Raw genomic sequence first — 25,554 nt, 5'->3', positions numbered from 1 at the left:
TGACGTTACACTTTTGATTTTTGGCCCCAATTAAATGCATCTTGGAGTGCGCACTCTTAAACCTCAAACACAAACCTACATACCATTCTACGCAATGTCTGAATATTTGGAAGTTCTACGTCAAGGGTCTCAAACTCAAAATGTTCTGAGGGCCAAATGGGAACGTGTAAAATACCCAAGGGCCGCAATTCACGATGAAATGTCACAATAAAACGATAACACAAATAAAAACACAATAAAAGATAAGTAGGTTGATGAGTTAGTCTATAGTTGTTTTTTGTTCTGGCTATTTAACTGGCAGCGTTTTTCATGAACAAGGACCTTGATATTGGGCTTCAACTTGTGAGCAGAAACCAATCGCAGAGTTGCTTGCAGATGTTCATGAGTGATACGTGACCTTAGCACAGTCTTGTTGATCTTCATCGATGAAAAAAATTGCTCACATACATATGTGTTTCCAAACACTGCAATAATTCTTGCTGCAGCAGAGAGTAACTTCGGGAACCTTTCTCGTGAAAGAAATCTATAAAATTCTTGAATTTCTACCTCTGCATACTTTTGCTTCAGGATAGTATCACATTGAAGTTCCACCAACTCCATTTGCAATTCCTCGGCTACATTGTCAAGTTCTATAGCAAATGGCGTTGAAAAAAGTCGAAACTGCGGCTCTAATACTTCAAATTCTGCAAAGCGCACGTCAAATTGCTGAATTGAATAAGACAACAAATCTGTATATTCTCTCATGAATTCAACCTCAACTTTTCCTTCAGAGTTGAGAAATGAGCCAAATTCCCCTCACCCAACTGCTTCAACCATAAACGTAGTTTGACTTTGAACGATCCCACATGGTCATACATCTGTGCAATAATTTGTTTTTTACCTTGAAGCTTCAAGTTTAGTTCATTCAAATGATGTGTAATATCGGTTAGAAAAGCAAGATTGCATTAAAAAGTAGCATCAGCCAACAAAGGAACTGCCCTGTTTTTCATTTTCATAAATGAAGCGATTTCATTTCTGAGTGCAAAGAAACGCTTCAAAAAATTTCCACGACTCAGCCACCTGACCTCAGTATGATAAAGTAGTTCACCGTACTCAGAGTCCATATCTGCAAGAAATGATTTAAACTGCCTGTGGTTCAACCCCCGAGATCGTATAAAGTTGACTGTTTTAACAACAACATCCATGACCTCCTTCATTTGTAGACTTTTACTACAAAGGGCTTCTTGGTGTAAAATGCAGTGTACACTAGCTAAGTTGATTCTTTCGGTTTCAAGACTGTTTAGTTTGTTTTTCACAAATCCAACTACACCCACATTGCTATAACGCATTGCCGGTGCACCGTCTGTGGCCAAACATACAAGCCTATCCCATGGCAAGCCATGTTTCTCGAAGCACTTTTCTAAGGCTTGAAATATATCTCGTCCAGTTGCAGTACCCTTCAATGGTATTAATTCCAGAAACTCTTCCGTCAGATTTAGAATGCAGTCTATACCCCAGATAAACACAGCACATTGTGCGGTGTCTGACACATCTGTGCTCTCATCAAGGGCAATCGAAAATGCTTCGAAGTCCTTTACGGTCGCAACTAACTGTTTCTCCACATTTGCAGCTAAATCTGTGACCCTACTTGCAACTGTATTTGGGGATAAGCTTATACATTCAAACAGTTTTTTTACCTGGACATAAAATGTCACTTGCTTTCACAAGGCATTATTTTATGAACAAACCCTCCGCAAAGGGCCGTGATGACTTTGCTATCATTTCACTGATAACAAAACTCGCTTTTACAGAATCTTCGTTGGACTGATTAATATTTGCAAAGAAACTTCTTTTTTTACAAAATGCTGACTTCAGATGTTTTACTTTTTCTTATTTTACTTTTCCCTGGTAAGCAGCATATTTATCGCGGTGCATTGTATCGAAGTGCCGACGCATATTATACTCCTTCATAACAGCTATCTTTTGCTGGCAAATAAGGCAATGACAAATATCTCTGACCGCGGTGACAAAATATAACTCCTCCCACTTATCTTGAAAAACTCTCCTTTCGTCTGTAATTTTTCTCTTTTTCGAAGCAGAAGACATGTCTAATTTGGCTTTTGAAACTATAGCAATTTATTCAATACAAGGCTAGCCCACACCTGGACAATCAAATTGAACAATGACCAATTCCACTGACACCTGACTGGCGCAACTTACAATGGTATTGTGACAACTGTTCAGATGTGAATAAGCAATGTGGCGTATTTGTAGATATTTTACCGCATAAATGGTAGCGTTTGAAGGAGATGTGATAGTGAAGTTTGATGAGTAGTTTCAGGTTTTTAGAGTGAATTTTACCTTCTCAAATTTGAAAAAAAGATATGTGACACTTCAATATTCTCAAGTACTTGGAAATCCAATATTTCAACGAGGGCCGCACAAAATGTTCTCGCGGGCCGCGTGTTTGAGACCCTTGTTCTACGTTGTCTGCTTCTTCTATAACGCTTACGACAAAAATCGGTCTAAAACATACCAAGCAAACCATAGCAACCAAAAAATATATTTTTGCCGCTTCACGACAAAAATCACATTTCCAGAGACAATGACAAACTGGCAGTTGACGCCTAAAAACTCTACCTACAAGAAAACTTTCAAGCTTTTTTTGAATTATGGTCCAATCTTACGACATAGTTCACGAAGTTCATACAAATAAAGCTTCTAGCAATGCTTTTCTGCGTTCTACAAAGTGTGAAACTTCATTACATGGCCTTGCCTTTTCATGTATAACCGCTTCAATAAATTCAAGTACAACTAGGTATTTGGTAAATGATCGAAAAAGATATGAGATAAATTAATATAATTGTAGATGTGTATGTATTGTACGGCCATGTTATTAAATTTGGTCCAGGTGAACATGCTTAAAAAGTAAATGTAATCATTCTCTTAAGATGGTTTAACGTCTAACCCAGACCTGGGCAACATACGGCCCGCGGGCCGGATCCGGCCCGCCAAGCGATGTAATCCGGCCCGCGGCTAATTTTGCTATATGCATATAAGAAAAAAACAAGGGCGATTTTCTACACGTTTGGTTGTACGGTATCTTGAACACTCTTTGCAGACTCTTTTCCGCAAAACTCATTAGCCTATTTTATTTACTAAAAGGGAAATTATTTTCGCGCTTCGCGCGCATCCCTTCTGTCTTTCTCGTATATATTCCACGCGATTTTTTGGCCTCTTTACAGAAAAAAGCGTCCTCTGCATTATGGTGCTCTCCCCAACAAAAGTTTAACAAACTTATCCTAATATTAATTAATTTATTTTTTGCGCTTCGGTCGAATGTATTCCGTCTTTAAATTATGAACTAAATACCAGCGGTTTTCTAAACTCTGAAAAATACCGATTTACATGTTGTCAACCTAATTTAGTTAATGAACCCGATTTACAGCAAAATAATCTAGCAAAGCTAGCAATTCAGGTCAGACACATTAACCAGATCTTAAAAAGATATATATATATTTCGCCAACTAAGGCATCGTCAGTATAATTCTATTTGAATAAGATATACTGACGATGCCTTAGTTGGCGAAATATATATATATCTTTTTAAGATCTGGTTAATGTGTCTGACCTGAATTGCTAGCTTTGCTAGATTATTTTGCTGTTAATGATCAGGAATTAAGGTCGACATTTATCTTGCAAGGGTCAAGGTGATTTCTATTATTCACATATTCAGTGCAACATTGAACCCGATTTATACAGTCTTTGCAATACGGCCGTTATACCGCAAGTAACACATTGGCAAACTTAAAGCCTCAAAAGGCAAAAAAAAATATGAATAAATGCGCCCCACATCTTGATAAATGTCAACATATCGACAAGATATGTGGTCTATATTTTTATCTGTACTCAATGCGTCACGTAGGCTACCCCTATAAATCTAAATTAAAGTTGGCATTTTAAAACAAATATAGTCGCAATTATTTCGCGCTTTGCGCGACGTCTTCTTTAAATTAGACATAAATTGCAAATTTTAGCACAACTATAAACATAATAAAAAATTCGTTAGCTTATTTGTTTTATCCCGTCAGAGTATATGACGTCATATTGCATGGATTTGGGATCTTATTTTTGACCTGGCCCGCCCCAGCATTTTAAGTTTCTCTTGCGGCCCGCGTTAAAAAATAATTGCCCACCCCTGGTCTAGCCCTATGGTATACTATACTTTTTCCAATAAATTAATAAGACGAACCACTGCGCAAAATTAAAAGCGCACCCCGGGTCATTAAAGCGCAGCAGGCGTCTAGTCGCTTCGTGAGCTGATCAAAACAAGCCGACATGACCAGGTTCTTTACTGACGTTTTTCTACCACTAGATGGGAGTCGATAGCTACAGAGAACTAAGACGATGACGTTAGGTTGTTCGTCCCCCAAACAAAGGCCCCTGGGGTTGCAGACCCATAAACCTCTTATGCACACCTACATAACACTCTACGTCTTGTCTGAAAATGAGAGAATTCTACGATGTACAGTTTTTTTTGTAAAGCTTCGGACGAAATATTTAACGGCAAAAACAAGATATGTCCCGAAAATAAATTTTCAGCCCATATAAATACGAGGAAAAACTGGATATGCCCCGAAAATAAATTTTCGGCCCATATAAAGACAACTGCAACACAACCAACGTAGTGTATGTATTCCTTTAGCTGTGTCAAATGCCCCAATACAAAAGACTTTGGTGAATCTGGACAAGGATAAGAAAACGTATGAACGGCAACAAATGACGTAAGACACAATCGCGATTTTTGTTTTTTTTATAGCCTTCCTCGCGAGGCGGGGATGCAAAAATTTTTGTGCACAATCACATTTTGAGATAGGTAATGCGTGCACAACTCTAACTCTAACTCCAAAAATCATTTTAAATTATTTAAAGCATTTTTAAATTTGCGCACAATTTTTGCACATTTTCGCGTTCCGTGCACATTTTTGCGCACATTGTGCAAAACAACGCCATACGTTCCCTGTTTCACTTTTTTTTCTTACTCTGACCTGATAAAACACCGCAGTGCGAAAGCTCGTCAACAGTAAATACAATTTGTCGACAAGGCCACTTATTTTCAGTTGTTTTATAACATCGCGTAATGACGTAACAAATAAACCATTATTAACTTATTCAGTTTCTTCTGCAAAGAATATAGGCCAGAGATTCCCAAACTGTGTGACTCGAGAGATTGTCAAATGTGCCGCGAAACTTTTTGTAATTAAGAAAAAGAGAGATTTCCATTACTAATAGGCTTACACGCAAGCATTTCATACTTAAATAAGCACTTTTCATTACAAATTAATAATTTTAAGACATTTTCATATAGTTTGTCATGTGTTAAGGGCGATTGTAAAATTACTTCATTGTTGTTGTTAAAAGTGTGCCGCGAAACAATACTTTTTTATAGTGTGTCGCGAGCCGAAAAAGTTTGGGAACCACTGATATAAGCAAATAATAATAATGTGGTCCAAGGTGATAACAATATTGGACCACCCTGATTAATTGATCTGCGGCGTATTAATCTACATGGTTTCATTTGCCCCCCAGAGCAATTTTAGTTCAGACCCCTGCGTTATATCCATCTGTTAAGTTTTGCAGATTCCCAGCGTTATTTTGTCCATTTAGGACTTTTTAGGCATTTATATTACGATGGATTTGGACGTATTCCAACATGTTTAGGTCTTTTTCACAAGATTTACATCTTATTCTGTTTTCGATATTACTATTTGACTTTATCATGTCGTTGGTCCTAATACTATGGTATTAAACATTATTCTACTTTATATATTGTTGTCGCATAGGTCTTATTGTGTGTTCCCGGTATTGTGGGTTGAGGACTATTTTTAAGTCAAATCGCAAGATTTTGCCGTTAGACTCATTAATGTAAATCAAAATGTTTATCAAGGTTTTTAATATCGAATATCAAAAAACGAAACCCGGTGTTGCATGTACTTCGGTTAAGGTAAAACTGTAAATGGTAGGTAATAGACAAATTTAACAAAGCGAATTTTACCATTTAAAAATTAGTTATAAATTTGTTTATTTTTTTAGCGATAACGATTAGTTTGGTGGGTTGATTTTTAGGTTACCTCTTTCAGCTATGAGACGCAGATATATCAGCAAAAAGAAAAGTGTAAAAACATATAATAAACCTAAGGCGGGTTATGGTGTATTGTCCTTATAAATCGCAGTTGCTTTTTAAACTGTTCTAGTGTCCTAACAACTCATTTACTTTTTCTATATTTTATATTCCACAAACACTTATGTCACCAAATGTGAACAAGAAATAGGAATTTTTGATTTTAAGTTGATTTAAATCTTAAATTCGGCCCTTTTTAGTCTCTGATTGTGCCAGGTCCGCTTAAAAGTTGGCCTATAGATACCAGCAAGAAATGCGTGTGTGTCAGATTACGTATAGCACATTTCAGAAGCCAGGTGCCAAATCTGTTTTACCTGAAACACGACAACGATTTCGAGCAGAAAAGTATTGCGTTAATAATTTACCAAGCTTGTACGACTTGTACGTCGCCGACCTGAAAGGCTCTCATACCTAACCTTTTTAAGTCAACATACGTAGCGAGGAAAGAAGGCAGACGTGTGGGCGCGTGAGGCGCTTATGAGAGTCCAGAATGTTGTCTGAGGTTTGAGTTGTGAATCGCGAGCGAAGCATTATGAACGTGTTATGGTTTGGCCTAGTAATAAAGAGAAACCCTGGTGAGGATTACTGACATATTGGTGTGTTTGACGACATCATAGTAGCCTATTAGACAGCGATATATTACGTACCAAAAAACATTGGGCGCTTAATTTCGGAAAGTAGTTTGAAGGCGAAACTAGAAAGAGACACAGGTTGCCGATGTCTCATTGTATCTACGACCCTTTTTTGTTTAAACCTTTGCTTGAGTTTGGTTATTGTATTTGTTCGATTACTTTACAAGTGAAGATGCTTTAAATTTAGAATTGAAAGATTCAAATTATACCAAGACCTAACCGAGATGTGTTAATACCAATGCGTGTGAGCGGCTGGTCGACTATATCGCTCTATAGGAGAAAACGGTATGTGGTGTTTCGCGGAACATAGCGTTTTATCTCACTTTGGATAGATATTACCCGTGAAAGGCCCATCGGAAGGCTTGTTACTTGTATGTCCACCTTTCAACACATCCTATAGCTGGTGTAAATGCACAGATGTTACTATACATCGATTGATATGGGCGTTAGCTGTTTACCACAGAACTGATGAGATTTTGCCGGGTCATTCGTACAGATTGATTTAATCGATAAAGTGTACATTACACCGCAACCACGAGGAGAAAAGATAACTATTTGCCCTACAGAACATTTGTCTTCACCAGTTACCGTTTTCCACAGATGTAGGACATTAATGAGAGTTCATTTATTTTTCGAGTAATCGGATAAGTGCCATGGCGTGGTTTAATCCAATATGTTTTAATTATGCGCCTATGGTTGCACACTATAGGTCAGCAAATATATATGTGGACGCAGACCCGTCTATACAGGTTGAATTCGTATATTATTTGTCATTCATTAGTTTTTTTTAATGCTGAATCCACAGTACAGAAGGATGGTGACTTTTAAATAATTGTGTTGAGTTAAAATAGGCATCGCATTTAAAGGCGGCAAAAAATTTAATCACATTGAATAAAGAACCAAAATAGCAAAGCAGATTACAACAGATAGCTGTTTTTTATTAAAGCTTTATTGGCGTATATCCTTTTAGCAATGACTGTATTAAACCTTGCTCTTCATGGACACATTTATTAACAGGTTATTTGCTATTGCTAAAACTTTTTTGGGGGAAACTTTGTTGCGTAAAAAGGCAAAATGAGATTTGTCTATGGATTGGCCTTGGTGTGCTTTTTGGCAGGATTTCTGCAACAAGTTCAGGTGGGTGAAATAAAGTAAAAAAATGACCATTTAGCTTATCTCTTTAAACTATGATTCGTGAGCTTTTGTGTAGTTCACTTCTTTTACCAGAATATTACAACGTGACAGAACGTTGCTTCAGGGTTTATAACATTTAATGAACTGTGTATTTATTTGAATCCATGTGGCGTTTATTAACACGTTTATGACATTCATTTTGTTAATTGGACTCGCTCTTAATTGGTGTAGGTTGATATAAAACGTACTGGGCATTCGAGGAAATTTTGGCCTGAGAAAGCTTTGTCAAGTCCTAGAAAGCGCAGAACAAGCCCTATTGATCTAATTGCCCCTTTACATGGAAATGGTTTTACCACTCCGGCGTCAGACTACAGGGCTCAGCATAAGTGGACAGGCTTGTGGCCTGTGTAATTATAACGCCACAAATCAAGGCCCAATTAGCAAAGGATGTGAGGTTTTTGGGTTACATTTCCTTGTACTTTCCTGTTCTGGTTGGGATTTCGCATACGTCATACGGTCGTCCTGCCCGGCAATTAGACTAGCAAGGTGGTCGAATCTCGGATGCTAGTACACTCAGGAAACAGTATAGCTATATTTGGTTTGATTACGTATTAGGCTATTAGCACAATTCATCTCTCATGGCGCGACTGTCAAAAAAATCGGCCATGAATATATAAGTTTATTCTTTGATCGCTGATAGTTTTTGCATTTTATGTTGTCTTGTTTTATTATTTACTGTATTTGTTTTCTTTGGTGTTTACCCTCAAGCGCGAAAATCTCCTTAGTTATTTTGCATGCAGTATTGCATCCTTACAACTTGTTTTTTTACATTCATTATTATATCGGGTTACCCGACGTACGTATTTTAACAACAACCTTTAAAATGGCAAAGAACTCTTCAGGATTTAAATCTGTAAATCATCTTGTCTGCACGTGATACTATATAAATTTTAAAGGCACGAATGAAAGTGCGGTCGTGGCCGCTTCAAGGCACGAGTTATGTCTGCTGTGGTCGTCGCGTTTTTACGCGGTGATAAACTGAGCGGAAAACAATAGCTCTACTGTCTAAGATTATAACGCTGAAAATATTGCAATGTGCCATCGAACCGTAAGAATATAAGGGTGTCAATCGAAATACATGCTTTTAACGCATTTTATATATATATTAATTCGCTATTTTTACTCTTTTGTCCTTAACGAATGCGGCCACAAAACGGACTGTTGTAATATTATGTAACGCATTGTATACAACACAACATTCCACTGAAATAGTTTTAGAGCCACTTTAACTGAGCCATAATAATTGATTTTACACACGTGTTTTAAGCGGAAGTTTATAACTTCGTTGATATTTTCAGGGTAAACGAAAACGATCCTACACCAAGCTGGATTTCGATTTGATGTCGGACGAACGTAAGTCGACGAAACTTTATTTGAGATTTGTTGCGTGTCATTCTCAAGCACAATTCCGACCCGTAGTAATTCAGTACGCAAAACTTTGACTTTGTAGTATTTGAATCCCCTAAAGTCTAAAGCAAACAGTTCCTTTAAAAAAAAAATGTTTGACGTGAGAATCAAAATTTATATTCACTTTGGTTTCCCTCGCAAAACATATTTCTCAGAAAGTGGTTTAAAACGCATAAACCCGCCTCGCTTAGAAATTTTTAAAGTACTAAAACATGATTTGCTTGCCAACAACTTAATGGCGTCTTTAACCAAAGGGTTTCGAAACATTCTTTACAGTGTCTTAGCGCAATTATGCCATAAAAGTTGGTTCTTAGATCATTTGGGTGATAAAAACAATATTTTTATTGGTTTTAGAAATGCTGCTATATTCTGGGTAAGACACTTATCAAGTTTTCTACTAGGTTCAGCTGTGCGCAGTGGGCCCATACAACTGTAATGTGTTTTATCGCATAATGCTGTCAAATGATCAAACTCCTTTATTAGAAATATAGTAATACAACATTGTCGCTCCTACCTATCGCAGGCCACCAAAATGTCCTAGTCTAGCAAAAGCCATCTGATATTGGCGCGTCTGGTATATAGTAACGCGCAACACGAGGTCACTACCATTTACGGGCAGATCTGTCACACTTTGAGAAATGACCCGTGAGCGGCCTTAACAAGTTTGTATACAAGGTGGGTGTGGGCAAGTCGTCTGTGTGCGTGTGGGCCTCGTCTCCTGTCTGTATTTGGGGACAGCTGGGGGCTAAGGATTAGCTGTGTTTGTAATCGCAATGTATTTGGTTTGTTCTGATCAATGAAAACCCAAAACGAGACATAAAATAACTATATCGCAAAATCTCTCGTTGGTTAAAATTTGTCGAGCGCGCCTGAATAATATGGCTGACTTAACATCTACTTATACTGCAATACTTTCTTATCGCTATGGGCATGGCATTTGTATGTTGCCTTCAGTTTTGCGTTTACGGTTGAATGATTCCCGGTGGGGGTGCTTAACGGCAATCGCAAACGCAAAGCAACTGTATGGCTTGTGTATAATTCATGAGTCCACTTCGCTTTGACTTTTAAACTGGTTGTCACGTACGTCTACCAAGGGCATATCACAGACGCTGGCAAAAAGTATACATGCCACCCGTGTTAGCTGTATAAATAGCTTAGCTTGCTTTGTCTGCCTTTCATACTAAAGCGGGTTAACAGCCAGTTTCAGGTTAAATGTAAACCCAAACTTTTTAAAGCTTTTTGGTTTAATAAAAATGAACCAAATTTAATAGATTTCTCAAAGAATTTTATGGGTGTGTTTTTTGAAAGAAATATCATAAACTATGTAGCAAAGTTTTACATACAAGCCAACAACAAAATTAAAGATGATTGACGATACCAAGAAGACATCCATAAATCTGAAACTATTAATGTTTTAATGCACTCATTCTCTTTAAAATGTGGTGCCGATCGACCGCCCACCACTTATTTAACTCGAAAAGAAAACCACTTTAAAAACGTCTCCGACAGATTAGCGTTCACATCTAAAGTTTAAGCTATTGATATTGAACGCTTTATCCTTAAGTGCTCTATAATTTGCAACAAAGCGCACCAACTTCGTATTAAGTGTAATTGATGATGGGTCGGAATTGCTATGTAAGCTAACATATTTTTTTAAACATTATTTTATTAAATGATATCGTTTTCAGCGAAATGGTATATATATTATTTATTGTGTATGTTTTTTGATATATTCTACAAAAAAATATATTTTTATTTCGTGTTTTTAGATTAAAAAAATGTTCAAAAAGCATAGCTGAAATTTGTTCTGTAAATTGAAAAGTCGTGTTTATTTAATTGTTTTACATATGACGAATAAAAAAGAGTATAGATATACGATAAATCACATTTTACAATTGATGGGCAGCGGTCGCGGCTCGCAGGCTGTTTGTGCGCCAACCATGAAAGACCATCACGTTGTGTCTCTTTGGGCTTGCCCAATGTTTTTAATCGGAAAAAGGAAGTTTACCGCTAAAGTTTCATTCACATGGATCACAGTTTCTTAAACAAACTTTAGTAGTTCAAATTATTTTAGGTATATTTTTAGGGAAAAAGTTGTTTAAATGCTTTATTGTACGATGATTGCATCATCGAGCGTGATAAAATGCGATACCGCTTATAACCATTATAACCATTAGGTAAGGGTATATTCAGGACTATTCAGACCACACGCGAGCTTAAGTGGCTTTAAAAGGATATTTATTTAGGTTTTTTGTGACCTGGAAATGCGGATATTTGTTTTTCACTTAAGGCACAATTCAACCATTTAGCTCAAGCTAACGCAAAAATGCGTTTGACGTGCTCAGTCACACTTTTCAAATTGACGATATAAGACAGTAAGAATTTTTTAAAAGGTGGTGTTCCGGTAATAATAAAACCATGTAGTGAGCTGTCAGTTCATAACAGATTTGTTATGAACTCGGAATATTGTATTTTAATGTGTCAGACATACAAAGATCGTTATTTAAGGCAATAGATATTCTTTATGATTTCGCACATACCATTGTCAGCCATATTACGGGATGTCGCATTTTTTCCGAACAGACAATATCGGTTCATAAAAAAAGTATAAAGATAGACCCAGAGAATAACCCGTGATACTCAGCAGGATAGATGCTGTCCCTTTCCCACGCAGGTTTCCTATTACAAAGTCCAGCACGCCTACATCAAAGGTACGCTTTCCGTTCGGACAAAAACAAACTTCGGGCCGACCATTTGATCTGCGCCCTTCCCATTATATTCCAATCTTATTGCGTCAACAAATCCCGTAATATCTGACCGGCAGGATGAATTAACGGAAACCAAAACACGACTAAGGCACTTTTGTCTTTGTGATTAAAGTCGGTCGCATGAAAAGGCGAAAGCCTCTTAATTGCGGCTATCTAATTGGAAAGGTTTTATTCCTTTTATTATCAAATCACTTTTAACACCAAAAAGACGATAGCCCACATGCAAACCCGCTGGACTTTTCCGTGAAGCAGATAACGATTTTTGTGAAACGTTAGAGAACGTAGTCGTTTGACCAGTTATGGTTGAACAATAAATATTTGCCTTATAAATAATTGATGGGGAAAAGCGTGTCTATCCGATCAACTTAGTAACCCGGGGCTACTATCACGTGATTGGAGTTTTAGTCGCAAAAAATTAGAAAAAAAAAAAAAAAATTAGAATCGTCCGCCCCTTTCTACGTTATAACTTACATATTGTCGAGAGGTTTGTATGATATTATAGACTATATAGTTTTAGTAAAAACAAGACATAAGCCATGATGATTTTTAAATGATTGTGTCATGTGTGTTCTAAATCCAAAGATAAAGGGTTCCAATAAACTGTTGGTACAAGAACACCGCGAATTTATTTGTAACGTAGTGAATATCAAGCCTACGTTTCAAAGAAAACACTGAAAAAGCGACCTTTGGTATTGCTGCTTAGGGAGTAAGTGATTATGTCCAATCCTAAAAAAATTTTGAAATGTTCAAGAGGGCTTAAATGAGGGTCTATGGCGCAGAAGATAAATGTGGTTTAATTAGTGATATTTAAATTAATTTGAGGGATTTTCGTTAATTTGTTTTACCAAACTAACCCTATCTAACCCGCTGACGAACACTTTTATAACCAAGCTTCTTGAATACGCACATAAACCCACCGTAACCCCAAAAGGACCGAAGCGTTTAAACATATATTTGTACACTCTTACAGAATGTAATAAAAAATTGCTGAATAAATTCGCATTTTGTTTTCACAGGACTGTGTCTGAGAAAACGATGTGGCAAGAGACCAAAAGGTTCCTGGTGCAAGGTGGTTGTCAACGATGCGGGAAGAAGGACCCCAACTTGCGTTTGTCCGACCTCATGTGATTCCCGGTGAGTGGTTAGACAGGGATGACCAACCTTTTCGCTTAAAAGGCCGCATTGCCACTTTCAGCTAAAAGGGCCGCAAAAAACTTTAATGGGCCGCAAAACTTATTAAATTATTGGGGTGACGTCATATCGTGACGTCATAAAACAACTTAACTTATAAACATCCGCTCTTCGAGATTGAACTTGTGTGCAAATATGCAAGTATAAATCTCGGACTTATCGTTTGAAGCGCGAAAATGTAAGTTTATAAATGCTGTATCAGCCATGGTACGATACCTTTGGGATGATAAAACGCAAAAAACACAAATTTTGCTTAACAATGATAATGCACAAGTGTTCGATGGATGTTGAAATGCGATATTAGACTCGATTATAGTTTTAGAAAAAAAATATAAGATTAGGCCTACATCAAAAACTGCGCGTTGTACACGTTTTGATAATAGCCGAAACAATTAAAATAAAACAAATAAAGGCTATTAAAAGTGAGAATAATGGGCCGCACGTAAACATCAACAATGCGCGGGCCGCGGGTTGGATTGGACCTACCTGGGTTAGAACGTGCTTTGCTGTGGTACCTTTATTTGAAATTAAACATTCGCTCTGTGTACACAAATTGTATCACTCCATATATAAAAAAAAAACATTCTTAGGTGCCTAGGTTATAAAGCTTTGAGTGTTAATTCTCCGTTGCTCAACAGGCTATAATTATTGGATGATCACCGTTGTTAAAACTTATAGCAAACGTTTTAACAATTTATTTAGCTTATTCTTGTTCACCAACGCTAAAACAATAAGCTGTGGTCATTCACAATTAAAAGACTGGTTTGACGGGAAACGTATCCCTTAAAGACTTTTAGCAACTTTGGCGTTTCAGTAATTGACAACGGAACATGTACATCCTTCAGATCAACGAAATGTCGTCAGGGCATGCGTTTCGGGAGTGTTAAAATAGTTCAATATTTTAGCTGCCCTTTAATAAAAACAGTTACGGTACCCTTTTGCTTCGAACGTAGTGGTATAATTTAGAAGTCACTTGCCAATATAAACCAAAAATATTCGGAGCGAAATGAAAAAAGTATTTCGGACAGCGAATCTTGTGAAATAACCTGCGGCCTTTCGCAGGGACGATTCTCCTGTATGCAGCGTTTTCGGACGACAATACAGGAGCAAGTGCGCGATGCACGTGGAAGCCTGTAAGAAAAGAAAGCACATCAAGATTGCTTATGAAGGCGCTTGTATTGGTAAGAATCGTACCGCCTTGAAGTATTATCTGGACCAGTGTTCTTAAACCGGCGTGCACGGTGCACTAGGGTTGTTCAGATTTAACTTTTTTTTGAAAATTTATGCTTCCTGCTTGATTTCCCATTAAGTGTCACATAAAAATGAGTTTCGTAAGTTTTCAAAACAATTGGACAACATTTAGGGGCTCCGCAGACACCCCAAAGTTATCACACTGAAATTGCTAAAATCTGGGACTTCCCCTAACACGATACTGTACGTTTTTCTTAAAAAACACAGAAACCTTGTAATTTTTGTATTAAACAATGGCAAGAAAGCATCACTAATCTATTTTCCAGTTTTACGTAGCTGAAAATGTATTCTTAAAGCCCCCAAATTCCCACTTTACCCCATTTTTGGAGCTGTCATTTAATTTATCACATATGTACAATAAAATATATTTTAACAAATTGTATATTATGAAAAGCAAAGTATTTTAATCAACAGTGAATAAAGAAGGAATATAGCAAAAGTATACCAATGTAATAGTTAAAAAATGTAAAAAGGAACATCAATGAATAGCTTTTATTATTTTTTAGCCAAGGTTTTTTTTTAGAAAATCTGGGTATGATTGCCTGTGATCTTCAACAGCTTGTAGCAAGTTGTTTGTTGCTGTGGATTGTCCGTTAATATAGCAGCACAATCTGTGTTTACTTTTAACCCCTCTTTCTGCGGCATCATTCACAACTTTAACAGTACATGAAGACTTTAACTCGGTGTACCCATTATGAGCACCATGAATCGGGAGAATGCGTCGGCCAATCACATATCTGATTGAGTAGCGTAAAATAAACCAGGAATCTGTGCCAATCAAATCCTCTAAAGTGGTATAACTTTTGATTTTATGATGCAAAACTTGAATGCTTTGGTGAAAATCTTCAGGTTTTGCAGTTGCAAGAAGTTTTCGGGCAATTGCTGCCTTTGTGTCCTTGGTCATTTGTGGGTGATTACTAAACAAGGAAAATGTGACAAGTTTGTCTAGAAAAATAGCATCATTACCCATCTGTTCAGACTACATGAACATTTTTGGCCATAGAAAACTTGTCCCATCCACTTTGTACTGTGTTTTGCACCTGCTTGATCGTCTTCTTCTTTCGTATGGACGATCTTATTATTCCAGTTCAAATGTCCGTGCAGAAGTCGAGATACTAGCGGATAGTCTCATCGACCAAGAGTGTCAGACCATTTGTCCCACTTGGTTGGCGATATATCGGCACGGTGAGACTATGTGATCTGCAGTCTGTTCCTCCAAACCACAGTCACAGAAGCCCCATTTATTAATGGAAGACCTAGCACGTCCGACCCCTGTTCTCAGCCTGTTAAGGCGAGTCTAGGCTCGAATAGACAGGCCAAAACCCTAAGGCTTATTGGAGGTGGTGGGGCAATAGTGGTGGAGAGGGGTAATCTTGCTCCTTGTTGGTGGCCATCCATTCACCTACACCAGAGCTTTCACATTTCTGCAGTGATTTGAGTGCAGCTGGTACAAAGGAGCGTCTCGAGGATAGTAGCCTTTGGTATTGTGGCTCCTCTGGGGCGAAGCTCAGCGGGCTAGATGCCTGCCAGGGTAGGAATGTGAGTGTCCTGTCCAGATGCAATGCGAGGTATGTAGACATAGAAATTCAAAGTTCTTCCATTGGTATTGACGGACAACACACGTTTAATTTCCTTGTTATTGAGGTGGACTAAGAGTCCTCTCAACACTGCGCCAATTCCCTTCAGCATGCAAGATCGCCAAGTCATCAGCGTATGCTTGGAGACTGTGGCGGGCAGATCACTGTAATAAACATTAAACAGCAAAGGAGCCAGAACTGATCCCTGATGCATGCCGTTTCTAAGGCGTCATAACCTGCTTTGATGGAGCCGTTGTTTGTCTTAAAACAAAGCTGCGATTATGGACAAGTTCCATGATCATGCTGACCATGTGTTTGTTAAAAATATTAATCACTGATTATGTTGCTATGTTAAATGACAATCCTCAGCAACGTGCAAGTTGCTACAGGCTATTGAAGATTACAGACGATCATAAACAGGTTTTAAATAATTCAATAAAATGCATTTTATTGAATATATGTGATAAATCGAATGACAACTCTAAAAATGGGGTAAAGTAGGGCTTTGGGGGCTTTAAGAATACATTTTAAGTTACATAAAACTGGAAAATAGATTAGTGATGCTTTCTTGCCATTGTTTAATATAAAAATTACGGGGTTTTCTTTGTTTTTAAAGAAAAATGTACAGTAGCGTGTTAGGGGAAGTCCCGGATTTTAGCAATTTTAGTGTGATAACTTTGGGGTGCCTGCGGAGCCCCTAAATGTTGTCCAATTGTTTTGAAAACTTGTGAAACTGATTTTTATGTGACACATAATGGGAAATCAAGCAGGAAGCATAAATTTTCCAAAAAAAGTTAAATCTGAACATCCCTAACGGTGCACCCTAGGGTGCACCAAAATATACATGGGTTGCACCCGTACGAAAAGGTATACAAGGGTGCATCACAAACTTTTAATGAACCATTAATACTCACATTTTTATTGATAAAACAGTCATTAAATAGTCTCTTTGCTATTTTCTCAAGTTTTCCTGAATGCTGTTTTATGACATGCAATAGTACTCGCCAGTTATAATCGCACCCAGTTATAATCGAACTCTCACCGACAGTGTGTAAAAGTTCGGCAGATCCGCTTGGTTTAATTGACACAATGATATTGATATATACATATTGATTTTTCATATTGCTTTTTATCTCAGTTTACCTTTTAAGTAAACAGGGTGCACGAGTTCGCCACAAAGCTTAATTAAAAGGTTCACCAAACTAAAAATGGTTGAAGAGCACTGATCTAAAACATACCATTGTTTGGGCTTCTCACTGTGATTTTCCTATATGATCAAACAAAAACATTGTTTCGTAACGATTTTTTAAACGTTAAACATTTATTTAAATCATTCTTTAGTTCCTACATAAGGACAGGTAATTTTAGCTACCTGACCCTTTGGACTTATATATATACAAGGAATCTCGTTCTAAAGCTAACACCTTACTTAACTGCGGCAAATCAAACGCTAAATAATAGATTGGTGAAACCTCCAATAGATTGGTGAAACCCTCCTAATAGATTGGTGAAACCCTCCAATTTTTTTCACAGACACGATTAAAACACTTAACTCTCGCTTTGACAGCTTCTCAATCAAAATGCAAGAAAGCAGAACTGAGTCAGTTTCCTTTCCGACTGCTGGACTGGTTCGTTCACCTGAGGGACACCAGCGAGTTCGGGAGAGTTGACATGTCCAAGTCTTTTTCAAGTATCACCGTCGAGGAGAGGGAGGCGGTTGCACAGGTGGGAAGAGCTAAAATAGAAACTCGAGAAAATGTGTCTCTTGCATGCAGTAAACGCTTCCGTATAGAATTATTAAAGTAGATACTTTAATAATATAGTCGATACAGAAACTCGTCAATTTTGCTTCTCTGGAAACTCTATGTTATAAATGCAAACTTACATGATTCAATGTCGATATACTTGCTAAGTGATCTTGTCCGAATGTGACTAACAAAAAGTTTTTATATTTTATCTGTCAGTACCTCGACACTAGTACGAAAGATTCCTAATATAGTTTTAAATTTTATTATGTGAAGAAATGTTTTTAATCGAGAAATTAAATAGTAAAAAAGAAGGGTTGATACATTGCACCTGTGCTTGAACAAAGATAGTGGCGTATTTAAAACACTGTCTACAAAACTTTATGACTATTTATAGTAACTTTGTAAAAAAGCCGAAAAGTGCCTCCAAGGCATCGGTGAGATGAAATGCGAACTCGCGGTTTTGTCCTGTCTGCGGCTTAAGAATAGAATGGCTTATTTGGGATATGCTTTTTTGGGCTTGGTTCAACAATGTTTACGTGTTTCGGATGTGTCTTATTTTTAATCTGATGAACATTAATGGATTTATCCTGTCTTCTCGCGTTTCAGTTTAGGCTGTTTGTGCTTAATGGTTGAACACAAAGTATATGTGTGTTGTTCGCACCATTCAAATTGAACGCAAGAGGAAGGGTTTTTAACACTTATTTAACATTGTGTGTTTATTCTTATTGACTATTTTTACGCAATAATATTAAATGAAACTAATAGGACATCAAGTGTTTTCAAGATATCAAAGCATCATCTCTATATTTTAATATATAAACTGTTTCTACCAGGCATGGTAATATTAATCAAAACAGCTCCTCTGGTAATTGTAATTTCATTAGAATTACCAGAGAGCTGTTTTAATCAAAAGATCTATGTTTTAGTTGGTAAGTGTTTGCGATAAACAAAAATACGAACACTCTATATTACTGATTAGCAAATTTTTTCTACAGGTGTAAGTAAATTCGCTGGGTATGGCATTATATGATTGATAAGTTTTATGAAAAAGTGATCTGCACTGTTTTCCTAATAAATGGTTTTGTTTGATTTTTAGTGGAAATTTGGCAAGCTCGACAAAAACCACGATAAGAAACTTTCCAAAAAAGAATTGAAGCGTTTCCGGTATGCTCTGATGCCCCTCGAGCATTGCGCAAAGGCGTTTTTCAAGTATGTGGATTGGTTAAAACAGACTATATTCGTAAATATATGTATTGACTGATGTTTTTTTACTACCAGTTTAAGACATAAGCTAACTATAAAGCACTTTGTATAAATAATTGTAATAGTTAAAGCAGGACACTTAGGGCTGAAAAAAGTTGTTGTTCTACTTGTGAAAACAAAGGAAGTAATTATCTTACAAAATAATTTCAGTGAAAAATGCCAAAACGGCTATTCCTGTCTTGTTTCGGTAACAGGCATAGGCAAAACATTTACCGCACCTAAAGAACTACAAAAGAGTTTGAACCGTGGCACTCGTAGGCTAAGATAAAAAAATGGCATGGCAAACGAAAATGCTGCACAAAATACTTAAACGTATGGTTTCAAAAACAATAATTATAAACTTACTTTGGTTTTAAAATTAAATAATGTTTTAAAATTTAATAAACAATTAATCTAACAATTTGGGTTTCCCCACCCTCGAATCCCACTGTACCGGTGCACAGGTTTGTTCTTGTATTTACCCATTGATAGTGTGCATTCACGTCTTGAATCCTTGTTTGAATGTATACACAAACATGTCATTTAGTAAAATAAAAATAAAGTTGCGTCCTTCAGAAATTTTGATGCACATTGGTGGGCCACAGCAAGCCGTTTGAGAATCACTGTCATAAAGCGTATAGGTGCATCTTTTTTGTCGAATGTTATATTTTTGTCTTCAATTTAATTTTTTTGCTTTCGGTCTGAATTGTCCCAACAAGTTACTGTTTTGTCGCAGAATATGCGATTCGGATAAAAACAAAAAGCTTACGGAAAAAGAGTGGACGAAATGCTTGGTGGTCGACAGCATGGACTGGTTTCAAAACAGAAATGGTAACGGTTGCAAAATTACTCGATTTTACGGATTTGAAGTTTTAAACCATTTAGGGTTATATATGGTTTAGGAGATGAGACTTAAAGGAAAAACAAATTACATTTGCAACATTCTAAATTTATTTTTGTATAAAGGCAACATTTTCAAATATATTTATGTATACGTTTACGAAATATGCCAATCTTATATCTTTCCTCTGATAGCAATCGTTGTGATTTAACCGCACCATTACACTCTACTAAAGAAGGAGGCACAACGAAATCGCACACAACAATTTTGTTTCAAAATATCTCGATGGATGTATCGTATTTAAAAGAAATGTTAAATATTTTCAGTTATTTAATCGTGATCCTATAATAGTTTTATGTTAATTATAAAACAAATATTTTTTCTCAAGTAAAAGTAGCACTGTATGCCTATTATATCCATGATATTGGACGTTAATATTTTTACGCACTAATGAAAAAAATAACTTCCAAAGCATAAGTTAATGTTTTACCTAAATGCATATTTTTCAAAATCTCTGAATTCACGGTTTTTGGACTGGTAAAATCAACAAGTTGTGCGTTTTTGTATTTTGTCAAGATAATTTTGTATTTTATATTGAATATTTCAAGTATGATTTTAAAAACATCAAAACTATTTTTTTTCTATTCACTAGAAAGCCGTAAAATTAACACATGTTTTATTAGTATTTAACTGCTCTCTCGCTAAAACCAAATATTTATGACTTTTCTTTATTTCAGAAGGACATTCGAAAAAGAAAGTTTTACCGAAAATTGATTGAAGGGGGAAACCGTGCGATTTTTTCTTTTCCATCGCTTTCGCACTATATAGCAATTTTGCTTTAGTTTGTTTTGCCTATACTCTAGCCGTATAGAATAAAGAAAAAAAATACATTTTTTTCGCGAAATTTATTTGTTTACTTTCAAAATGTTTACAAAATCGACTGATTTTTTTCCTTATTTTTTCAATAAAGTATATATTTCAACTTGTGAACCTGAAAAATAATACACAGTACATCAATATTCTGTGTACATTTTCTATCGTTAATATAATGTCAGCATATTATTGTGGCAGTTGTCATAATTTTGATTTCGCCTGTGTCTTTCACTGCGTTTTGTTTCATTATAAGCCGCATTCTTAAATATTAATATAATACATATTCGAGTCAAGAATAATACGTTAATATTAATGTAACTTCTCGTGACTTTTTAAGCACTACATATTTTTGCATAAGGTCGGAAAAAATAAACAACAAATATTATGCAGCGAAATGAACTTATAGAGGTTAGGATCATGAGTATACAAATTTTAAACAGCCTGCACATATTATGGAAGAAATTAGAGTCCTACTAACCCAGTGGTTTTCGAATTTCTATGCTTCGTGGCCCCCTTTGAAAGGCTCTCGACCCTTGTGGCCCCCCTGCTTATAAAAAGCCTAGCGTTGTGTTTAACGTCTTTTCGCGTGTTTTACTTCTTCACGTTAATAACCAATACAGTCATTAATTAACGAATAAATGCACTTACTTAAACAAAAAATAAGTCATTTTAAATTTAGTTAGTCATTACAAAGCTTATTCTTGAAAGAAAGATCAGGCAGCTAAAACTTAGTGGTACCGAGGCAAAAGGTTGGGGCCGGAAAGAAGTAGAAATCATCGCCGATGCTCTTGCCATCTTATTTTCTGCGCGCATTGTTTCGTAAATGATGTTGTTCAGAGAATAAAAGACAAACTCTTAAAAACAATATATATATATAAGAGAGAGATACAGCGTGAGGGATAAAGTTGCGAAGTCGGCCAGCGCTCTTGCCTTCGACGTATAACCATTTCGACATCTGCAAGAAATGGTTTGTTTGGCTGAGGATATGACGGCATTGCATAAAACTTGGTAGACCATGTCAAGCTGGTGGGAGGCAGTAGTGCTTTAATAACTTCATTGTAAGGGTGCTGTAGCGATTCCAGTTCGCTTTACGTAAGCTGCAGCGTTTCGCCGGCCCGTAGTGCACATTCAAGATAGTCTCGATGCGGTGAATAATGATAGACGATGTTGTGATCTTGGGAAGTTTTTAAGAAAGCATCTATTTAGATTTTACTTTACGACGTATTTTCTATATAAAAGTTTCGCACAAAACAAAAATTAATAATATGTTAATTAGAAGTATTTTTTAGTCACAAATTATTTATTCAACTTATTAAAACTGCTAGAGAAACTTCAGCAGTTATAGCAGTTTTGCGAGTTGCATTCATTCAAAAACTTTGAGACTTTTTTTATTAACAAGCCAACGAGTTCGCCTGATGGTGTAATGCGGTTGAGTTGGTGTGTAGCAGCCAAGCACAGCCGAACGTAAACTTTACTGTGATAAAAAGAACCCCAAGAGGTTTTGTTTGGCGAACATCTTTTACCCTCGCTCTACGATCGGATTTGTTCGCTCCTGCAGAGAATAAAATGAGAAACTGTTCTGTGGAAGACAAACTTCATATTTGTCAGCCATAACTCGCCTGTATGTTTATTAATTATACGTTAAATGAGTTTCGCACTTTCAGGTATGACAGGAAAAATATTTAAGATTTGCTAAAAACTCAGTTTAAATATACCGAATGTAGTTTGCTGTAGAATGAGTTTTGTTTCTCTTTATTATTTATTTGCAAAGTTTGTCTAAACTCTAAACAGAAACAATTTCTGTTCTTTAATTTAACTGGCACGAAATATTTTCTAGTTATTTTTAAACAGAAAAAACTTTATTTGCAAACTTTTAAGTTCGAACGTTATGAGTTTCGTACAATAACTATGTAAACGGTAAGAAATAGAAAGGCAGGTTTAATCATTGGCGAAAAACAATTGGTATTACGAAAATTCGCAGACGGTATGCAAATGTTATTTCGTGCGCAAATCGATAGTTAACATTACCCGGATTATTGTGCGACAGCCAAACACAACCCAACCTGTTCAGTAGACGCAATGATTGAATCGGTTGAGGTTTATGTGTTACCTTAAATCAGTCTGACGTTATTCAGATCAGGGGTCGGCAACCTTTTTTGCAATGCGGACCGATTTAAACTTAGATTTTGTAAAAAAAAATACAAATGTTCAGTAAAGAAAAGTTACCTTTTCAATGCGAACTTTAAGCTTGTTTTGCCGCAACAAGATGTTCCCATCTAGGAATTATTGAACTCAATGGAACCCACGGCCCACGGGCGGCATCTGGACAGCCAAGCAATTAAACCCAGTCCGCGGCTCATTTCAAGCCGCTTTTTTAGGCCTTTACGGTTTTTCTTGGATTTTTTTATATTAATTAATTTATTTAATAAGTTTTGTTTTTTGTTTATTCCGGGATCTAAGACTGTTCTGACATTTATAGTTGTTAATCTGAGTTCATTCGAATTAAGAATCTTAGCAGAACTGATGCTTTTTGCGTAACTATGTCGTATTCTGCTCTTCTTGGATAAAGTTGTTTTGGATCTTTTTATAACATTTGTGGTTTTGCTTGGATTTTAATAAACAAGATACACTTGTAGGCTATACCATTATCACCTATCCGTACTCTTACCAGCTTGTCAATACAAGGATAATAATTAAACTATTCCTTGTATTATGTATAATAATATATTTCAGATCGCTTTTTTGACTAGGCTCTACACACGGCACTTTCTATATAAAAGCTAACGTAATATAAAAGCTAAAAAAATGGCAATATCAAAAGTATGAAACACAGACTGACACCTGAAAAGTCTAGAATAGATAGACATTCATATAAGCTTTGCCAGATTTTTTGACACCAAATTGAAAAAAATATTTTTTTTCGGGTAATGTCAGAAACACTTTTATAGAGGCTTGCTAAAACTTAATAAATTTTATATATTTTTTTCGAAACCTATCGTGCTTAAATATAAAAAAACACATGATATTTAAGCCTTTTTTTCGATATATTGTACGTGAAAAGTAGCTTTTCCAATTAAAATATGCATTTTTGGATTTAGTGAACATAACTTGTGGCCACAGCACACGTTGTTTGAATCAACCATGGAGTATATTTAAATGAAAGTCTGGGTCAAAATCAAAATTTCAACCTGGCAATCCTGCTACGGACCGGTAAAAAATCCTCGCGGACCGGCGGTTGCCGACCACTGCTCTAGATGACGCTACATTAGGTTCTTGTGTGATATATTTCCCTCTCGCTCGACTCTGGCAGAAAAAAATAAGAAAATGAGGAAATTATCTGTGGAAGACAAGATCCATATTAGCCAGCCCTAAACCGCCTGTATGTTGATTCTGTAATAAAATTTAGTTCAGCTAAGACAGGAATGCATTTACGATTTGCTGCAAACTCGCTTAAAGTATACCTAATGTAGGAGACGGGGATGCAAACGTTTTTTGTACAAATTGTGCTAAAATATGCACGCGAACATGTGCAAATAAATGTGCGCACATTTTTAAATGAAAATGTGCGCACATTTTTAAATAGGTAATGCGGGCACAATTTGATGCATCTTATTTTTACTGTTTTCCTCTTACTCTTCATCATTTAACTCTAATTGTTCTGCGCTAACTCTGCTTATACTCTATACCTCTCGTTCCCTTTAGGGACCTTGAATTAGGGAACAAAAATCGTAAATAAGTCTGGTGTCAACGTATAAGCGCTTTAAGCTCTATACCCCTATCGAGAGTTATCAATATTTAATAAACAGGACTTGTTCTGGCATTTGGTAGTAGTGAAGTTGGTCTGTATTCCAATAAGCGCAGAAACTATTACTTAAAAAAGAAGCTTTTTAGAGGGCGGGTTGGTAAGACTAAAACGAATGAGTTTTGCATAGTCTTTACAAAATAAAACATAACAGAAAATATATCTCTTAGCTAACTTTCCCCTTTGCATCTGTAAAGTCAAAGGTGAAGGCCAGGACATTTTCGGCCCATTTCTATTTGTGTTTGCACAAACAGGTCAAGGTAAAGTACAACTTAATATATACCCAAAAACCAACAAACCAAAGTGTAATATATATAATTCCAGGAGAAATAACCTGGTAAATAACTCAATTTTAAATGACCGAACTACTTTGACAAACCACCATTAAAAATAAGGCCCTGAAAAATACCCCTCGATAAAATATACAAGGACCGCAACCCCGCCTATTGAGGTGTTACTCGCCTCGGCGTTCCACATAAGGTATCGGGCGATGTAAAACCCCTACTTATACTTCCGCTTGATTTATTTGAAAATAATACACACTAAAATATTGTGTATAGGTTACATTAAAGCGAATATGGTGGACACCGGAGATCGTTCAATAAATGCAATCCACTGTCGAAGCTTCTAAAATCTATTGGCTGTATGCTACAAACAGTTACCTGATCTTTGACGGGGCGATCATATTTAGTCGTAACTTGAGCTGGCCAAATGGATTCTGACAACCTTACCTCTAAAAAACAATGTGTCGGTGAGTAGGCCCCTACCATGTCGTTCTACGCCGACTAACACATAATAATACAATTGCTAGGTTTGGGAAATAAATGCGCTGTTTCGCTTGATTAAAACGGTACCCGTACATTTTCTG

The 25,554-nt window shown here is 36.5% G+C and overlaps 1 protein-coding gene across 1 annotated transcript; it reads left to right on the top strand.

Moving 5' to 3' along the window:
- The first annotated feature begins 7,807 nt into the window (after positions 1–7,807).
- On the top strand, positions 7,808–21,524 carry LOC146145188 (SPARC-like protein 1). The gene is made up of 8 exons (XM_083389945.1): positions 7,808–7,929; positions 9,285–9,339; positions 13,178–13,295; positions 14,415–14,533; positions 17,748–17,905; positions 19,025–19,137; positions 19,907–20,001; positions 20,749–21,524. Exons 1-8 carry the CDS (start codon positions 7,867–7,869, stop codon positions 20,787–20,789), a joined length of 762 nt encoding a protein of 253 aa, XP_083246071.1. The 5' UTR covers positions 7,808–7,866; the 3' UTR covers positions 20,790–21,524.
- Positions 21,525–25,554: the final 4,030 nt, after the last annotated feature.

The sequence above is a fragment of the Ascidiella aspersa genome, chromosome 5, assembly GCF_963924565.1.
Source record: "Ascidiella aspersa chromosome 5, kaAscAspe10.2, whole genome shotgun sequence".
NCBI classification, from domain to species: Eukaryota; Metazoa; Chordata; class Ascidiacea; order Phlebobranchia; family Ascidiidae; genus Ascidiella; species Ascidiella aspersa.
Note: the sequence above shows the minus strand (reverse complement) of the source record. Positions and strands in the feature narration are given on the sequence as shown.